Source organism: Petromyzon marinus, chromosome 19, assembly GCF_048934315.1.
Source record: "Petromyzon marinus isolate PM22_M1 ecotype Great Lakes invasive population chromosome 19, UKy_Petmar_22M1.pri1.0, whole genome shotgun sequence".
In the NCBI taxonomy this organism is placed as follows: domain Eukaryota; kingdom Metazoa; phylum Chordata; class Hyperoartia; order Petromyzontiformes; family Petromyzontidae; genus Petromyzon; species Petromyzon marinus.
In genome coordinates this window covers 1,340,449-1,361,279 of record NC_133685.1, presented here as the reverse complement: position 1 = coordinate 1,361,279, position 20,831 = coordinate 1,340,449, and the positions used below count along the sequence as shown (strand labels likewise).

Below are 20,831 nucleotides of genomic sequence, written 5' to 3'. Positions count from 1 at the left end.
TGTTCCAACATGTCTGCTCCACGTGGAATGTGTGACCAATTACTCTCATGGAGGCCCTTCCATCAGCAGTGGCATGAGCAAGCAATTGCAGGGCTGTACCTTCACCAATTTAAAGATGTTTTTTTTACCGAAAAGTCACCGGTGATTGAGTGTCAGCCAGTGGAAGGATTGCACCCGAGAGCATGACGATTGTGGAGATGGAGCGATGAAATGAGCTCTTGTGTAGGAGTGAAGGATTGTGATATCTCAAGACCGCCAGGGATGGTGATAGCGTAGGGAAATCTTCAACCAACAGTGGCTAGAACGTGGTTAATGTTTCACATATTTACCTACTGGAACCCGACATTTAGCAGGGACTGCTTTAAGAAATAAAGCGGATTGTGTTCTCCCAAGCTGATAATTGACTAAACCAGTTGTTGACAATGATAGTTTGTGTAAATTAAGAGTAATCTCCGCTGAGTTCCGGTCTGATGTTTCAGCGCAGCGATGGTGAGCTGCAGTCGACAGTGTACACTGAAGCAGCAGGCTTTCTGTTGTTTTTGTTGTCGCTGCCGCAAGAACACAGCCAGCAGCACAGGCTGCCCGGGAGGCAGCTTGCGGCTTGCTGGTGGCACTTGGAGGGGCAATGAAGGTCGTCGAGGGCGGGAGGGAGAGGCTTAGGGGGCACAGACGGGTGTGTGGGAGGGGAGTACTCGGGCGTGCGATCAAACCCGGCCCGTGTCTGTTCCATCATGCGTTTTTCTATTGTTTATAAATTAAATATATATTTTTTTAACTTATCACCACCGGCACCCCCAGCAATTCGATTAATTTTCGCAATTCAGGATGGCTGTTAGGTTCAAGAATCACGTTTGTTTTCGTCTTAAATTGTGGTAACGTGGCGGCCACTATTGGCTGCAGGAGTCATGTAAAACAATTATTTTACATAATACAACTTTGACTTGTGCGATGTGGTGCGTGTTTCTTGATGTTAACCGATCTTCATGAATCAACCAGTGAATCATTGCACCTGTTATTTTCTAAATGTTTTTGTTAAATGTATTTAAAACATTATGGTAATATAGTATTTTGCCTGCAGTATAAAAAAATACTTTTCAACGTAGATTAATCCTTAATGGATGAATGATGTTAAATGCCTCAACTTTTGGCGGGTGGGCTTATTCAGTAGTGTTCCATATCATTCTCAAGTTATGAACATTCTTGCAGATGGTTTGAAATGGCAATTATTCAAAAACATAATTAATTTCTGGCTGCGGGCTGCCATTTTAATCTGCGAGTAGCCCATGAACCACTGGTGTGGAGCTCTCCTGAGGGTGCAGCTTACAGCGTCCGGGAAACACGTGGAATTGGAGCCCAAAGTGTGCTCCTGCTGTACGCGCGCACCGCCATGTCCGTCATCACGCCGCTGACAACACCTCCGATTCGTGCGGCTGGCTTCGTACGGCGCGAAAGAAGCTCAACATCCGTGCATACGTACAACACAATGCGCTTTCTCCCACAGACGTTGCGTGTGCACCGTGCGCAAGGCTTGGCAGAGTCTGCTTATAGTTGATAAATGAAAAGTGAAACGTTCACTTGTAGCCGTGTTGGTTTACGTCCCCATTGTGTTGACTCCGTTTACCGTCGCAGGTGCAGGCGTGCGTGCGTCTGTGTACGACAGGGTGGAGCCCGAGTGTAGTGGCTAGCTCGCTGCGCAACCTGTGTTCGATTTCCGCTCATGGCCAACATCGGTGACAAATACGTGAACCGGTCCTAGGTTGAGGCAGCCTCAAATGAACACCTGACGTAATGTGTAAACAATAGCACTGGGGCGACAAAGGGTGGCCGCTCGTTGTTCAACCTGCACCACCCTGTCACCCGCCTTGCCGATATTAGTAGGTGCTCGCGACCAGGCCTTGCCCCATGTATGTATGTTGAACTTCTTTCCCACCGTACGTAGCCAACCGTGCTAATCGGAGGTGCCTGGGAAGGACAACAAAAAACAGTCTGTTAAAGGCTACTACACTGGGAATCTTTCTATTAGTGTGTGTGTATGAAAACCTTGTTTTGCATGGCAATGTAACATTTCGTGTTGTAGTTCTATGCATGTGCGTGTGTGTGTGCGCACGCACGCGTTAAGCATTACCGTGAGAGATCAGAGTATAGAATCCTGATCTTCGAGGCACCTTCCCGGTATTTTCTGGATTTGTGACATTCTCACTAAATTCCTAATTAGCATTACAGAATGCCACTTGGCCCGGATTCCATTGGATGCTTCATTTTACATTTTGTCTGCCGGTCCCCTTGTGAAGAAGAAGAAGAGAAAAAAATTGTGCGTCGACAATTGGTTCTGCTTGCATGCACTGACGATTGTAGATCATTCTCCCTTAAACAAATCTATAGCCATCGGACCTCCAAGGGATCCATAACAAATTTCCTTCAGCACGGCTGACGGTAAAGAAATAACTAGCGGAGCATCACAGCTGTAAATCTGATAGCCGAGCAGCAGAACAGGATACATGTCTTTCCATTCTAGTTAATCTTGCACATCTCATCAGGGTCTTCGTGAAGGAGTGTCGAAGTCGCCCATTCTTAATTGTGCAGCTGATAAATGTAAGCGTGGCCGGGTAAGAATTAGGAGTCGTCGTCCTGTGTATTTAGTGATTCGGGTACTCACTTTCGCCATGCTGCAAGCGGACGGCTTAATTCATCAACGTGATTTTGCTTTTGTTGGTTCCAAGTGGTTTCATTTTATTCCACAGTATATTTATAGGGCGGTGACGCAGCCCATTGGTAGGATGCTCGCCGCTTGTCGCAGAGTTTCACGGTTTGAATCCGGCGACCGCCCTAGTTATTCGTCATCATCGCCATCCAGATAGCTCGTAAGTGTCCACTGCACATTTCGTCATTTGTTTTCACTTTCCTCTGCTTTATGCCAAAAGCTCTCTTATGTCGTCGTCAAGCGATTCTCTGTTAGTTCTTTCTCTCTCTCCTGTTCCTTCCATTTTTCCGAAACGACACATTTGGAAATTTTCTTGTGTCGAAATAGTGTCAGTCTCCTTCTCATGACTGCCCGCATCATCAGGTCTTCTTCTATGTGCAAACCTTTTTCTTCTACGTTGGTCACTCGTATCATCACTGCGTGCGTCGTAACCGTAATAACACCGCGCTCCGCTTCGCAGTGGATGGTGCCTTGAGGCATTCGTGGAAGGTGTCTTAGAAATGAATGTAAATTATTATTATTGTTTTATATATTTTTAAATTATTTTATTGTTTCCCTTCTATGTGACTTTACCGAAAGAACCAAGAATATAAATCCCTGCAGTCACGAAAGCTTTAAATCCAATTTTTTTTTATTATTGTTAAAGATCCTCTGGCATCATTCGCTGGAGCAGGCCGTTCCGTGCCGGCGTTACGGTCCAATTGTGCAAAATGCTGGACATCCATGCTCAACAACATACTCTGCAACCCGAAAACACAGCGGGGCTGCGAAAACCGATGTATTAGCAACATTATATTTATTAATAACGGCTTGCATGCACGCTTTTGAAAACCTTCTAAGTGCAAATTAATCCGGACCGTCGGCAACTTTGATCTCATGTTCGTTTTTCTTTGTAAATGCGTGCGCGCAACAGATTTGTATTAACGACGCGATTCCACTACTTGGATGGGTGCTCGACGCTGATAAATATGGCTTTGCTTTGATAAAGAAAAAAATACATTGCTAAAAAGCTCTCTTGTGTGTGTTCATTTGTCATAACAATTGCATTGAGATTGTGGCTTCGGCTCACCTCTAGACAAAGTACATCATCCATGGCTTTTTCAATATTCTTTGGTTCTTTCGGTAAAGTCACGTAGATAGAAAATGTAAAGACCACGACGTTTCGATCGCAACACAAGCGACCGTCTTCAGGTGACAATCTTGAACGACGCTCTGCATTCACCAGTAAACGACAGCCTCGCCAGACGCGGGAGTACAGCATTGTAAAGGATGCGCAGAGTGTTTTGGTTAATCTTCCGATTACATAGCTGCTATCGTTTAACTCATCAGTCAGTATTCTTGGTTCTTTCGGTAAAGTCACGTAGAAGGGAAACAATAAAATAAACTTCATTGTTTCCCTTCTACGTGGCTAAATAAATTTTATTGTTTCCCTTCTACGTGACTTTACCGAAAGAACCAAGAATATGAATCCCTGCAGTCACGAAAGTTTTAAATCAAAATTCATCAGTCAGTGTCAACTTTTCTGGGTAATAATTTTCTGAAAGTGTCTATTGAGGCCTGCAGTATTGCTCAGATGTAGGCCGAGTTACAATTACGACATGCGCAATTAAACAGCCTTTGTCAAACCACATCACCTTCCTCCTAAGCGTCTCGTAGCCAAAATATAAAGAAAGCATTACGGTGTCGGTGTACACGCTGTTATTTGTGCGGGACCACAGATTTTTAGTGACTTTCCAGTCAATCTCAGTGTTACAAAACATCAATATTCCCTTAATTCATGTGAAATCCAGTAGCCTGTTGCATTAAACACTTTTTGTATTGAATTGCACCACTTTAAACGTCAGGCTAAGGAATATATGCACAATGAATTTAATGCAACCAGCCGTTGGGGCCTTAATACGTTTCCTAAGTACGTACAATAAATGCACATGTGCAGTCAGCAGAATCGATCTACCCGATGGTGATGATTCGGTCCTCGCCAGCCAGGTTGTATTCTGATTTATGTTTACTTCATTGCTGTACCGTTTTTTTTACTTATTTTGCTTTAGTCGTTTTGGTGACCCGGGTCACTCGTGCGTTCTGACCCGGTGACAAGTGAACGTAACTTGACCATCTATCCACTGCTGGAGGAGGGCTTCCTCAAGTTGTTGCCATACCTCATGGTCACGGCAATGCTCGCGAGCCGTGATGACGGCTCGTGCTCGCGAACCGATCTCGTAGCGCCACCACCTCAATTTGGACGTCCACTTAGTCGTGTTTACTTCCTTTTGCTGCCATTTATTTACCCCGTCCACCAACCATCATCCCTTCTAGCGGCAGTCAATGTCGTTTCTTCACATTACCAAAATGAAATGTTTTCCTGTGCTGTTTTGAAAAAATATGTATGCTTATGTAATTGAACATCAGTATTGTTGGGTACAAGTTGGAGGATTATGCTGCTAAACAGGTCTTAAATATGTGTATGAGTGTAAATAATATCGACCACGTGCAACCGTTTGGTTTTGGCATTCACACGGATGCTTGGAGCATCTACGTCTTGCTTTGCGGGCACAGGCACAGCACCTACTGCACAGTGCAATGCGCGCGGTGAGAGAAATCCCTTCGCCGGGTGTCGTTTTGTGTCCGACTTGTTAATTCTGCTCACCGCCGGGCAGCAGATTGCCACTTGGAACTAACAACGTAATTGAAGCAAATACCATGAAGTACAAATGGATGCTGCAGAAATTGCCTGCAGAAGCAGCTTAATTTACTCGAGATATAACCGCAGCCCCAGACATGAACGTTTTGAAATTTCCTCCGCCGAAGCGGGCGAGCGCCGTTCGCAAACGTACGCACCACTCGCATTCTGCTCCCGAACGTGTGGCCCTAATGGCCCTGCCGTGTCTCTGCCGTTTGGCTCTTCCACTCGGTGCTGACGGCTCCCCTTGCCGAGCCGTTCACGGTGCCCCGATGCTAGCCGGCACGTCTCGCCGCGTCTCCGTCCCTGCCCGAGATGCCCGTGTTAAGTTATTTTTGTCTAAAAATAATGGGCTTGCTGTGTTGCCGCCAGCAGCATCTGTTGTCTGGATTGTGGTTAGTGGCTGGGCAGCAGCAACATCATCAGCAGCACCAACAGCAAAACTATGGCCTTCCCAAAGAAACATGCTGCGATTTCACGCTTCATTATTCCGTGCAGATTTTATTGGCTCGTGTGCGATGCTTGGGGAGGACAAAGATGTTGGCTTAGGAGAGTTGGGGTCTGCGACTAGGCCTGAACGAAATAAACCCCCCCTCCCCTCTTTATTAACGTTATTACCATGAAACCGGCAGTTATGACATCTGCCGCAAATCTCCGAGAGAATGTCAGCCTCTCTGAGCATTGCGCACGCGCCCGCGCTTGTACGAGCGCCGTCCACGCGTACAAGCCTGCCGGATGGGATCACAGGAGCATGTAGAAAGATTTAACCTGTGGATTCACATTTTATTGCCCTTATGATTGAATTTCAGTCACACATAAAGCAAGTTGGCTCAGTATTGCTCGGTGGCATCCCTGGTTATTTATGGTCCATTTCCCCCCCCCCCCCCCGTACTGCCTTTAATTTACTGAAGACCACGAAGCGCTTGCTGCAATAAATATTTACTGTGCGTGAGTGAGGCTGGCAGAAATTACAAGGCCGTGCCAAATACAGCAAGTACGCTTCCTTGGCATTTACAACTTTTACATTGCATTTGTTCCTTTCAACCAACTTTGGTTAGCACCGTCGTTTGATGCTCTTTAAAACCCAACAAATTTTCCTTTTTTGCCCCGGACACTTAATGTCCGTTTGTCGGTATCAGCCTGGTGCATGTTTTAGTAGTCCATTTGCTCATGCATTGATTAGCTTACGTACTCATTCACATATATATCGGATGTACTCAATAGGCGAGTGCCGCCTGGATTTGAGTTCATTACGGCAGGTTTGTTGGTAAATATGCCGCACGTACCGAATAGCGTCAAGGATTTTTTTTAATCTTCTAAGGCGTCAACGAGTAGGGTTAGCGAGTGATGAGCCCGCACAACCACGTTCTTAAGTTCAGTGAGTTTATGGTCTCTGCCCAGTCGCCAACAACGGCATGAAAGAGCCCAACATGTAATGTTTTATATTGTCCAGCTACCTGTGATGGGCTACCATTATTTTTTATAACAGGGAACGTGGGAAAGTGCAATTCCTATGTCATTAAAGCAAGAGGTCACGTGAATGGATCTCAGTATGTACGTATGTATGTTGAACTCCTTTCACACCGTACGTAGCCAACCGTGCCAATTGGAGGTCTGGATAGGTGCATGGTGTCTCTTCCACGGACCATTCTGTAACACACAACGTCCATGTTGCCATCAAATTGAGAAAAAAGGGGGGGGGAATAATACATTTCAGGCAACTTTCTCACAAGTAATGTTATTTATAATGTTATTTTGAAACCGTACGGACATTTTAAAAAATGGGATTTCTCCTTGATCAACTTGCGTACATCATATTTCTGCATTTCGCTTTTAAAAAAGTGTAACCTCCACTTTAAGAGTTCAGGGAGGAGTGGATTGGTCTAGGGGCATTTGAAAGCTAATTAAATGTGGTGTTGTGAAGGCTTCGGGCTGTTCTATCCCGTTGCTCACTCCGAATGGCTTGCACACCCGAATCTGAACGTGCGCGAGCATCGTGCGCTTGTGCAGTCATTTATGCTATCGCTTAGATTTCACCAACCATGGCAATCGTTAATTATTTAGTAATTTGACTTGATGCAGTTTTTTTTTCGTCATCCGAATGCTACGCATTTGTCATGCCGTTTTACACTTGGCTCGCATCGGCGACACGTGCTGCATGCAGAATCATCCCATAAATGAGATGTTGCCTCCTAGTTGCGCATCACGAAAAAAAGGGGTTTATATAATAATAAAAAATATGAGTAGTAATCGGTGTCAAGCAGATGGCGGGGCTTTCTGCGCACGAGCAGAGGAGGCATCCCAAATGCGCAGTGTGCCGTGTGGCAAACGCGCAAGCAGCGCATCGTAATGTATCCCATTCCTTTGACATTTAAATGTTTGAATAAACGGGTCGCTGTTAACAGACATTGCTGCGCACGCCTTGGTAACGTTGCCTGCGTGCCAACGCAATTCCACCCTTTTTGGGGTTTACGCACGCCGAAGACCAGTGGCACGGACGTTGCGTCCCTCACTTCTTGAAACGGAAATACGTCGCTTCGAGATTATTCCTGGCGTGAAAATATGAAGTGAGCAAGGAATGGCGGAGTGTAGCAGACGGCGTCCCCCAAAGTGTTAGCGCAGCTTATTAGTAGCAATTCGTATAAACGTCAATCATTCTCGCGTGGTGCGCGCCGTGTTAACCCCTTCCAGTCTTTTACGCTGTGCGGTTTACATTTTTCGCAAGGGTCTTCACCACCAAACCACGTCTTCTTGAACTCCGAGCGGTTTCAATTAAACGGTTATTTTAAACGAGTGGAAATGCACGTGCAAGTTCCCCTCGATTAGCCGTGTATTTTAAGTGCTCACGCTATCGGTGCTTCCATCGAGCCGCCAGCGGGGAACTACTTTCACGACGGAGGCGGGGGGGGGGGGGGAGAGGTCCTCTCTGTTGACGAGATGATCGCTCTTCCACGGCGAAAGCGGTCCACGTTGCCTGGAGACGGCGCGCCGGTGACTCATGCCAGTCACAAACGATGACCAGGGCGCCGCTAGCTGGTTAGGGTGTCGAACCCGAGAGAGCAAGCCTCCGAGGCGCACTTGCAGTCCCATTTGGCACCATTTCATCGCCTGCCGTTGTGGAGAGAAGGCTTTCACAAGGCACTCAGCCCGTTGAAGAGACCGCTTTGACTGCATGCCTGCAGCTTCTTGTACAATAGAACAGGGGCCACTTTACTGGTTTTAATGATGCACACAAGAAGAGGATCATGTACGACCTGGTCCCTACTTGAAAAAAAAAACACCCCCTGCCATTGTCTTTCCTGTAGCATGATCAAACGTCACGCTATCATATGGAACATCCATCCCTTGTCTCTGATGCAGATAGAGCGTGCATTGTTAAGCCTGCCAAAGCTTTGCAGCTTTGCAACAAGCAATGCAGAAGTTGTGGGCCATTGGGTAATGACAGGGTTATGGCTTTAGACCTTGGGTTCCAGTCGCTTGGTGATCTCCAGGTCATTTTTGAACATGTGACGTGTTTGAGTATTCTCACTCCTGGTTGGAAATGAGGATAAAAAAAAAATCTAAGTTTTAAAAATGTATGCGTAAAATTTAAAAGGGTGTTTTAGCACCCGCATTATTATTGCAATGTGACAACGAGTAGGACTCTGGCACTGGTTTATTGGTTTTTGCCATTACGTCGCATTGCCTGGCTATTGAAAACTATCCAGTGGGTTGCTTCCAAACTGCCAGAATGCTTCCAATATGTAGATTGTTGATTTGTTTTGCATGTACATTATAAATCTATATCGCACAGGGTTGAAGCACTGCTGGTGAACAAGAAATTCAAGATAATTTATTCAGCTGCAAAGGGCCAATACCTGGCCACGAGTGGGACTCCTCCCTTATATTGAATCTCTGCTTTCAACTCTCTCGTATTGCCAGAGCCACCAAATGTTGATGACTATAAATAATCTCGATGTTAATATATTTTGTCACAAACTAAGAGATGTGCGGCGCTCAACCGTGCATTGTTTCTGTTCTCACGTATTTTCATGCTTTTGTCTTTGGTAACCTCTTTGTCGTAGTGCCGATGTGGTTTGAAGCATGAAAATAGGTTGCCGAGCCAATCCAGTTGCAATCCTTCTGACCGTTCCGTGTAAATAAAAAAAATGATAAATGCAAAAATAATATTTGTTTATTTGTTATGAGTTTAGTGCCTGCAGGTGTCTTCAAAAGGTTTGGCAAAAGGTTTTCACCTTATCTCAGAAATTACTTGCAACAGATACCAGACAACGGTTCAAAAGGTTATCCACGGGGCGATTGTTCAGTGACCTCACAATGCCACGCGCGTTCCTCTGTCCGGCATTACCTCCTAATTGGGTGTTCCTGTTTTGATGCTGTTAGATAGGGTGGGGGGGCACGCAGGCCGAACACAATATGGTTACTTGCTCAGGATATGAGGCTTGTAGGCTGTGTTCCAGAAAACATTTCCACGTCGTGTCGTTTTGTTGATTCCCCTTTGCATGTTTGTTGTTGCTGCAAGTGTGCTGGTCGACGGTGGGGCATTTAATTGGCAGGCGCTACAACTTTTTCCACCAACACCATTCCTTGTAGATTTGCAGACAGCTGTGGTGGCATATTCCATTGTTTCTTTGCAAATATACTCTGGATTTGTAAATAAAATATGTTTTGACCAATTAGGTGAGTTCCTTTGTTTTTTTAGGAAAGCGGCGGTAAGAGCAGATATGAAAGAGAGAGTTTGGTTAACTTGTCAGAATTTTTAATCTCTCTGAGCCGGTGACGATTCAAATGTGCACGTGCTGCCCCAATGCCCATGAATGCTTTCATCCTTCCATCTGCCTGCTTGGAAAGGGATGCCAATTCACTGTGATGGTGGTGGCGGCATTTTCGCCCCAAAAAATCGCACGGCCTTCACAGCGCACAGCCATCATTCAGTATGTTTACACCCCGTCATTTTAAGACAGTTTATTTTCGCTTGCGCATTGCCGCCTTGTTAAGCAGCAGTCGGGCTGCACTTCTTTGCGAACGGTCCCTGTGGTATTCAGCTTTTAAGTTAATGGGAGCAGCAGCAGCAACAATTAAGTAATTAAATAAATACTGCATGAAGCTATTTTGATGGTCACTTGACCGGAGAAGCTGATGCTGGCCCTAACTTGGCACGGCCACTTTACGCTCATTAGTTTAATCCTTGGGGACCGGGAAATGCGCAATGCACAGCTTGTTTCTCTGATCCACAGAACTCGGTGAAATTCATTAAGATGGTTTATGTAAAAATGTTGTGAAATTTGAATAATACGATTCACCACATTTGTAAGAACAGACGCTTTTTTTTTTCTTAACGTTGACATATTCTGTCGCTTGGAAATGGCTGGCTGCACACAAAATTTATCAACATTCATGAGAAGGTCGCAGGGTTTTTTTTCACAAGGGTTAAGAAGAGCTTTGGAAGGAAATTGTATCGGCGGGATGATATTAGCTGAACACAGATTGAGTGAATTTGTAAAGTACCTCGACATTATTTCCCATGTGCTCACTTTGCTTCGCATATTCACAGCCGGTTTGAGCACAGACCAGACGGCGCATTGAGCTCATCGGTTGTCCTGAGGTGGCTAAGTCACTTAATGTCTTGTCGAGGCTGTGTGCGGGGAGAGAACAAAATTAACCGCAAAGGGTAGTGATTAAACCTTTCTTGCCAAGCTTCATTTGCCCGCCACAAGCTCTACGCTGAAGCCGTGAGATTTTGGCCACTGCAACGGAAATGGCTTCTCCCTCAAACTCTTGTGCCATCACTGCTCTGTGAAAGCGGCTTTGACCGAGCTAAAAGCTTATACAAAATAATGGATTTTCTGTTCTCCCTACCCCAGCCGAGCTCAACTGAGTTTAGTGCCATGCTCTTGAAGGTTTTTGAATACAACTAGTTCAAAGTCAATAGTTTGGAAAGTAAACAAGCTTTGCTGTGAAGAGATGTCTTCGTCTGAATGTTTAAATTGCCCACACGATACACAACGATCGGTGTGCGGCAACTTTAGTCTAATGTTGAACGCGCAACCACTGTCGCAATCTCGTGCTTTTCCTTTTGCCGTGTTTGGCACTAGGCCAGCCGTAAGTCGGTTGATTCGGTAAAAGGCTTGCCTTGGCCACTGTGGGTCATTGTTTTTTTCGTGTACCCTAAACATTCGTGCTTCCAGGCGAGCAGTGTGGCCTGTGGCGTGTGATGCCTGTGGCTGGTTTGATGCTCCGTTGCCTTTTATGCACCTCTGGGGAGAAGCGATGGTGTGATATTTCAACTTGTTACTGTGAGTAAGAACGGCAGCAGACGCTGCCCGTTCTGCGAAATCACAGCAATGTCTCGCTGATTGCAAAGTGAGCCACTTACGCCGTGGTCTGGCTAGTTCATAAAACGAGGAAGAAAAATCATGCACATGTATGGATCCTATTAATGCTTTTCAACATGCGGTTGTCCTCAGAGGGAGGTATTTAAATTGGAATAAAAAAACGCTACTTTACGATCCGCACTTGAGGACGGCACACGCGTGGCATGTGAAGACGCGAGATGACATCACGCAATAACGACACGGGGAGGCGATGCGCGCAAAATGGCATGTAACTTCATCGTCTTGGTCGAAAAGGCTTAACTACTTCTTGCCGGTTTTTAATCGGTGAGCTTTGGGCAACACTTTGATCCGTTTGACCGGCTTTCAATCACGTTTAGTCCTCAATCGCAACGCAAATGTATACTAAAACCTAATTTATATTGGATCACCTTTACGAGAATGATCGTGTGCCCCTCCTGCTACAGACAGACCGACGGAGCTCCTGCTTAAACGTATTCTACCCCAGTTGTAAATCGTAAAAAAATAACATCCATGGTTCATTTTTCTTAACTGCCTTACGGTGCCGTGCGCAGTTGTTCATCCTTGCAGTGGTTCATGCTGTGCGCTGATACCTTTAATGTAAATTGTACAAGAAACCATCAATCGTTCAATTAACTGCATCGGACATACCTGGCAGTGCACCGTCTGCGAGACCTGTGCTGCAATTCTCAATTTTTTATCAGATTTTTATTGCCAAGCTTCTCCACGTGTGCGTGTGTGCACATACAGAGCAGTTCATATATACCTATAATACTGTACTCGTTCGCTACGTAGCTATCTAAAGCATATGCGCACTTGGAGAAGAGCAGGCAACTGGAATTGCCATCTCTCCTTTCGCTCTGCGACAGTAAACAAATCCCCTTGTTATTTCTAATTGGTTTGTTATTCTTTGTGTACGTTCAGTAAAACAGCAGAATAATACTTCGTGTTATAATGTGAGGGGGGAAGCAGTTGTGCTGTAGTGGCTAGCGTGCGGCACCGTGAACCCAGCATACAGGAGGGCTGATACCGACCCGCTGCTTAAATCGGTGGCTGACATCGGAGTGATATCTGCACGGGTCCTGGCCATCCTCCCATCACCAACCCGCACTGCCCAGCATGCTGAAGTCCCGTCAAACAACCCCTGGGGCTGACACGGTGTGCGGAGGCCTTAATTCAGGTGGAATTGACAAAAGGCTGTGAAATTATTGTTTTTGTTATTATCTTTCATATAAATTATTCAACTAAATTTAAAAAAAATACCAGGTGAAGAAGCGATCTGGCTGCCACAGATGTTAGCACAACAAAGTGGTTTGTCATGTGGATATTCATAGCAGCCAAATACTCTAAACCCATGTCTCGAAATGTGGAGGGAAAAACCGGAGAACCTGGATAAATATCCACACGACCAGCGAGAGAGAACATGCAAACTCCAAATATACAGCAGGAGTCAGGGTTGTTCTCGAACCCATGTCCTCCTGCATACCACGAGTGGTAGTTAACGTCTCGGCACCCTATGCCCATGAGGTGAACCGCATATGCCATTGTTCTACATTATATCTAATTTAGAGCTGTTGTTTCTGTAAAATATGCTTCAAATTATTGTTAGCCATGCTCAGTCCACTGCTGAGTGATGGCCTACTGAAGGCACCACCGCATCTTCGCAGTGCTTTGTGTAGATCCAAGTAACTCTCGGCGGTGATCTTCAGGGGTTGCGTGCATTTGTGTGGCCTCGTGAGAGCTTGTTTACTTTCAGTTGTTGCTTGAATATTTGTTTGTGGTGCCTAATGCCGTTACTAACGAGTACTATTGGACGGTAACGAATTCGTTTTGTTTTTAGTCGATGCGGCGTTGGGGACTGCATTCTCGGTCGCAATCGATGCAATTATACAACCCTCCGGTAATAAATAGCTCTGGTGGAATACTAAACTCTACAGTTCAATAGCTTAATTTGAAAATTAGCCATTACCCACATGAAATGGTGAAGCAGAGCAATATTTGAAAACGGTGATTGTTGCATGGTGTTGAGTTAAATTGGTGCTGTGTGCGCGCATCCCTTCTTTTGAACTCGGGGACGATGGCGAATGAACCACGCGGTGACCTGACGCCACCATGCTGTTTGTTCGTTCGTTCGCACGCACGCCAATCGCACGCCAATCGGTGCGTTCCGTTGAAAGCGAACATCCGGTCCGTGATTTGCAGAACCGGTCATCGCTTCTGACAGCGGTGTCCGGGTTTCAGTTATCGTTTAACAACATTCGCGTATAAGTTTATGCAGTTTGTCCACGACAACGTAATTAAGCTTCATATTGAATGTTTGTTTGTTAATTTGTCTGCGTTCAATATGTTATGGTTGTTAATAGTTTCAATACGAAACTACAGATGTTTAAAGAACCAATAAAGCATCTCTCATATCAATTCAATTACTGGAACGCGCAGCAAAATTTCATAATCTCGTTTGAGTCACAAGCTGGGTGTCTGCAAAGTCGCGTGTCATAGATTCAGGTTACATCTGGCGCGTAAAATGAATACAATGAAATGAGTAACATTGATTTAACTTAATAGCCTTACACAGATTCAGGACATTGGTCATTATTTGACCTGTAGTCTTCTGGAGGAGCTGGTATTGATGGTGATTTTGTGAAACATCCGTGTGTGTCTGTGTGCATAGATGACCCGCAGAATAGCCGTCAGAGCGCTGTCCGCTAAACCAGCTTGAGAGGGGTCCAAGGTTCGATTTGCGCGTTGGGCTTTCACTTGGTTAACTAAAGGACACTCAATCGCTGATGGAATAACTCATATGCTGACCCTACAGTGCCCTTCTTAAAATGTTGTTTCAGCAAAGGGCATTACGGGTAGTCAAATTAGATTTCCTTCAGCCATAAAGGGATCTTGACTGTCTTGTTGACTAACTCTGCAGTTTTCATTCTGCTGGTCAGTCGGAAGAAATGTTGACACAGCACCGAACAGAACAAATTTGTTGGGCATTTGTGGCCACCCCCTCTGCTTTGATGAGAAGCCGTCATAAAATAACCCTCGCAGGTATATGGACAGCCTGCCAAAGCTTGTCACCGTATTTGTCACCGTTGATTTATCGATTCAGAAACTTTTATGCTCAGATCTCGGTGGCAAAGCAATGCTGTCACTTAATGTATCAGATTGCCGGGAGGCTCTCCCTTCCCAGGAAGAGTTTATTGGCACACTTCTCGGCGTGCGATGTGCCGGCGCCGTGCGTTGGGGCGGGGTGTGCGCACGCTCTCCCCAGCTTTGTCCTTGTGCCGGCCGCTCGGCAGCTCAAGGACCCCAACGCCAGCCAGCGGCCTCTCTTTATCCTCGTATGCCGCCGCTAAATTACCACGGCCCTGGGTCCAGCCGAAGCCACTGCCAAATTACCATGGTAATAGCTTTACCTCCCAACTATCGTTAAATTACCTTGTTGATTGTTTTACCCCCCTGACTAACGCTAATTTGCCATGGTAATTGTTTTTTTTATTTCCATCGACTGCCGTTGAATTGCTGTGGAATTGTTGGCGGTCGCTGGAGCGTGGGGAGGGGCAGGCTTTGTGGTGACCGGAATTGCAGATATTATTCACATGAAGAAACTCAATTTGTTTTTCTGCTTCTCTTAAAAATTTATCCACAATGTGGGAATGGACTTGTGAAAGGGGGTGAATTCCTTGGACAAGAGCGATATTTTTTGTTAATCAAAAACAGAGCACTGATAAACAACGCTGGGCGAGGTTTGTTGTAGATTTTCTCGATATTAATGGGTCTCCTTTTCAACTGGTACGCGGTAATTCTCTTTTGATTACAATGTCAAGATTGCAAGGGTTGCTCGACAGATAAATATCTCATGTAATTTTTGCGTGCCGTGCATGTATAAGGAATCGGAGTGAGACATTGCACAACAATGCAATTTGGATTTATAAAGCATCTAAATGCAAACATTTCTCAGGCCCTTGTACTTTTGTCAGGGTGGGAGGCGGGGGGCGGAGATGCACGTGTCGGATTTATTGAAAGAGGTAATTTTTGGTGGATTGTGGAGGGTGTCGTGCTGGATACAAGGTTAAGAGGTGGACATGAAATGACACTGCGATGCAATAGAGGCAAGAATGAATGCACCGGGTCGGGAGAGGCAGCCGTGAGTGGAGGAAAACAGAGGAGGATTTGACCCTGGACTTAAATAAGGCGAGAGAGTCAACAATGCAATCAGAGGGTGGTGGGGGTGGGGGGGCAGTTGCAGACAGCAGAGGAGAAGGGGAGCAATCTCTCATTGGGAAGAGGTTGACGATGAGGGGTGTCGAACCGGCAGCGTGACCGTCGCCCAATGGCTGTCGTCGTGAAGGAGACAATTATTTGCCTTTGTGCGATGGTGCGCGTTTTAAGAGCCGCGTCTCGTCTTTGCAAACTTTGACTGATTGACAGGATAATATGGTTTTTGTAATTGCATTCCAGTTAAAGAACAAAGCCAGAAAATGAACCGTGAATAAAATGAGAGCTTTATATGATCTGAGCTTCTCGCAGTGAATGTTAAAGAGTATGAATGTTAACTTCTGGATTTTGGTGACGCGGGGGAAGGACACGTTAAATATTGCATTGACTTCTGCATCAAGGCATATGAAGAATTAATACGATCTTTTTTCTTATCTGACAGTGGTAGTTTCCATAGGATAATAATTGAAACGGTATTTAAACTGATATGCCTATTATGTTTACCGGTCGGCTTTTGAACCGAGCGTATCAGGCACCCCCGTAAATGCACGCTGCCTCAGAACTGTCCTTTTGTGTTTACAATTTTATTCCCTTAAATTGATGGGTAATAAGCAGCAATCGACTAAAAGCATTGTGCGACTGATGGGGCTGAGAGCCACGATAACGAGAGAAAAGTAAATGTGGCGATCCCTCCCGAGAGCTGGGAGGCGACTCATTACTGGAGACTGACCGTGCGATTGGAGAGCACATCGGCCCAGAGGCTCCCTCCCCTTCCTCCCTCCCCCCTCCACCGCTCGCTCCTCAACGCGGCCCTCTCCAACGCCCACCCACCTTTTCATTAGTCCCCACTTGACGTGTGCCTGCGTGCCAGCACGTGGCTCCGGCGCGTTCGGCCACGTTTCCCCCCGGCTTTTACGTTTGCTCTCCGTAATGAGAATTTACTCCGCCGGTATTAGCGGGTGCCCGATCGCCCCACTCCGTTAACGCCGCCGCCACCGTCCTCTTCCCCGGCCGCTGTCTCCGCCGGGGTCTGCGATGAATCGCGTCTAATTGAAATGCTGACGGGCTTCGTGGAAGCCTCGTTTTAGTAGGTTTCTGTCTTGGGCGAGCGTCTGGCTGTGTGGGTGGAAGGAGCCCTCTGTGCAGATGTGCCCAGGAGCTTGGGTCGCCTTGACTCTGGTGTGCAGTCCTCACCCTTCCAACTGCCTTGTTGCTGGCTGTCTTGCGACCAAGCCAAATCAATTCCACCTTCGTTGGATTTCTTGATGAGTGACGCGCAGTCACAATTCTCCATGGACGCGCACGCCCGGGACGCTTTTGCCATTTGAAAGCTTTAAGCAGCAACAAATGCCTTTTTAATGGCAACGCGCGCTTTACCGATTCAGTCCTTTGAATAGCCTCGGGACAATAGCGTCGCAAAAAGAAAGCCTGGCGAACCGAGGATCCGTTTTGCTCATAGAGAGAGAGAGAGAGAGTCTGTCGTCGGGCGATGAGACATATGACTTTCCATAGCAGCCTTACGTCAAACTTGCGCCGGGCTGCCAGCACTCGGCACGCGGATTCCTGCGCAGCACAGCCGTTGCTGTGGGAGCCGTGCTGCAGTTTAACCGCGAGCGCCGAGCGCGGAGCGCCGAGCGCGGAGCGCCGGACGCGTGCCGAGGCTCAAACGGCCACGCGCTGCCGGCAGCAAGCGGCAGCTTTCTCCAGCGCAGCCACTCCATTGGCTCACTGGCAGCCTCGTCACCGAAGGGTTACCACATTTAACACCTCCACGCAAGACGGCTGCAGCCGAGCTACGGTCTGTGTGAAAGAAGGAAGGGACGAGCAGAAGAGGAAGGGAAGGAGAGCGACGGATTAGCCCAGACTTGGCTTAGAAGAATGCGTGCGCCGCATTTTGGCTTGGCCAGTGGAAGAGTGGCGATGTTGAATTCCTAGAGGATTGGATACTCACTTGCGTGTGATGTGCGATTCATATTCCCTGCTGTTCTTTGGTCCCGCGAGTCGTTAAATACTGTCGGCACGACAACCCTCTTTACTCCTGGTGCTTTGTACAAATCTAAGCCGTGTCTTCGTTCGGAAGACGTCCACTTCCTGTATGGCTTGCTACTACCTTGTGATCAGCTCTCCGCATCTCAGCAATGGACATGTTCGGAACATCAAAGGGGTTTTTCGTGGACCCCTCTGCAAAAATGGCAGCTCATCCTTGGTGAGTGTCTCATTTATTATGACTTTTGGATGAATTACCAGCATTTTAAAAACAATACAAAATGCTTGTCGAGAGTGAAGGAAAAATCCTGCTGCAGTATATAAATTTAACTAAGTAACATTGTGCATAAGAAAACCGAATTGAATTGCGATTGTGCTTAACATATGTTTTACTTATTCTTGGTTCTTTCGGTAAAGTCACGTAAAGGGGAAACAATAAAAAAATAAAAATATAAAACAATAAAATTCTCACGACGTTTCGACTGCAACACAAGCAATCATCATCAGGTGGTGAAAACCACAGCAAGAAAATGTTGGTTTTCACACCTGATGATGATTGCTTGTGTTGCAGTCGAAACGTCGTGAGAATTTTATTGTTATATATTTTTATTATTTTATTGTTTCCCTTCTACGTGACTTTACCGAAAGAACCAAGAATATGAATCCCCGCAGTCAAGAAAGCTTTAAATCAAAATATGTTTTACTTGCGAAGAATGCTAAATATATTATAATGGTGCAACTGGTTTTGCTTTGGGCGGTGTTGGTGTGAAATGATGCGTCGCCGGCATTGTTGTCGACATAACAGACGACAGAGATTCCAGGTGATTGCATTTTAATTGGAAACCTCGTGACTCAGGGTTCAAAGGTGATTTATCATTGTCACTTTGTTCACATGTAGTACAACAAACGCCTTCATAAATGTTCCGCGGGTGAGAAATGCATCGCCTTTATGCAGAAAGTGTTTAATAGGACACCTGAAAATTACATTGTTGTGCGGTCGCATGAAAGGGAGCCGGGTTGAATTATTAAGGGAGGCCTCGCAGTGGCATTTGTACCACGGCTGTTGTGCTGACTCCCGCGATCTCTGCGCTCGGTTGTGTAGCGACAGATGCAATTATGGCACCGCGGCCGTGTTGCGTGTGGCTACGTCACGCGTGGCACAGGGCACCGGGCGAAGCGCGCCGTGCGTAATAGCGCCCGTGCCGGACGAGCCAGCGGCCTCTCTGCCGTTTACAGCGGAGAGATTTTGCTCGCATCAACCGGCGCGAAGCGAGCGCGGCCGTCCGCGTGTACCCATGTGACGCGAGCCCTGCAGCGGGGGGAGTCCTGCGGTTTCCGCTCGCGACGTAATTAAAGCGGCGGAGGTGATGGCCCCCACCGCTCGTGACGGGAAGCAGGAGGCGCTCGTTGATATTCACGTTTTGCACTGGCGCGCACCGACAGGCGTGACTGCTGCGGCGCACGGCCATGCGGTTACCGGTGTCGTAGGCGCTAGGAATTGCGACCGACCAAGATAATCCCAATCTTTTTTTTATGGGCTATTAGCGCTCAGCCAAATTCATAGCATTGCGCAAATTACAGAAGGGCATTGCTTTCAAGGGTCTTTTTGCTTTTACTGTTGTTTCGACATGTAAAAAAAAAATCCGCTTGTGAAAATTGCGATGACGGCTGTTCATTTGTTCCCAATGACGGCTTTGAAAAGTTAATCGTACTCTAGAGAGATTTGAACATCACATCTCCAATAACAACTGTTTCCGCGTTGAGTGTTACAAACAATGAGATGAAATGTAGATTTTGGAGATGGTTTATTATATACATCGTTCATTACAATTGGTGGCAGGGCACTTGAAAATAAGTGTCAAATTGACAAACGCCTAAAACAAACGTTACCCTATTTAATGAAACTTGCAACTGTTCAAGCATTCCCGTCTCTTTACATCCTTGCCTAAAGTGGACAAGGACATCCATTGGAATAGATGCAGCGATTGACTAATTTTCACTGCAAATATGGTCTCTTAAATAATAAAAAAAACAAGCCAAATATCCTCCGCTAAGACGCTTTGTTTATTAAATTCTCATTTTGCAACAACAAAATACTGTGCCAGCTGAAAAAAAGTTATTGATAAAAAAAACCCCATTGGATATCTTCCTTCCGAAAATGAAAATGTTTGTGTGCTGACTCGGGTGGGCGAGCTGCTGAGTGCGTCGCGAGGCTGTGAGGAGGAGGAGGAGGGTTTGGTGGGGAGGGGGGGGCAGGGGGGCGAGGTGGGGAGGCGGCTCGCGGAGCTGTGCTTAAGCTGCTGCTGCTGCTGCTCCCGTATGGGAGCTCTTAAATCAGACACGTCGCCAAATGGTGCATCGCAATCTTCACACTTCATAACCCGACAAGTTAATGCCTCATGCTGGTGGACAACTCGCTGGGATTTGTCGCCCGCGATGATTGGATTCTTTAAAATGCTAAATAATTCATTTTACAGTTGATCAAACATAACTGTAATTAGGGTCTGAGAGAATCCAGTCATCTTTTTGTGGCGCGTGTTTGACTTGATTGGTGGTTGAGCAGATTAAGGTGATTGAAGGCTGTATTATCCCAGGACATCCGTGGGTAATAGAGCTAATAGAATGGGCACGGATAGCATATACCCTCGATTGTGTTCTGCCAAGCCTTACATAGTACGTGGAAACAGTTTTACCCGAAAGTATTTCATACAGAGAGGAGGAAGGGATCGGTGATGTGGTGAATACCATACCTGCTACCAACCGCGGTTACCCGAGTTGGGTTCCCGGTCATGGCTGACATCAGTGGCGAGTGGTATCTGAACCGGTTCTGGAGCCGTTCCGCCCCTTCACCATCCGGCACTGACCAGCGTGGTGAAGTATGATCAAACAACCCCCATTACCG

At 46.4% G+C, this 20,831-nt stretch overlaps 1 protein-coding gene across 3 annotated transcripts in view; it reads left to right on the top strand.

Moving 5' to 3' along the window:
- GPATCH8 (G-patch domain containing 8) overlaps nt 1-20,831 on the top strand; it is an 88,613-nt gene that overhangs the window by 18,969 nt on the left and 48,813 nt on the right. Inside the window, exon 1 of one of the 3 annotated variants that reach the window (XM_032957337.2) lies at nt 4,097-18,149. The exons of the other annotated variants lie outside the window; for them this stretch is intronic. Coding sequence (XP_032813228.2) covers nt 18,039-18,149 — 111 coding nt within the window. The 5' untranslated portion in view covers nt 4,097-18,038. Of the gene's footprint in view, nt 1-4,096; nt 18,150-20,831 lie in introns of those variants that run through there. 3 annotated transcript variants of the gene reach the window in all.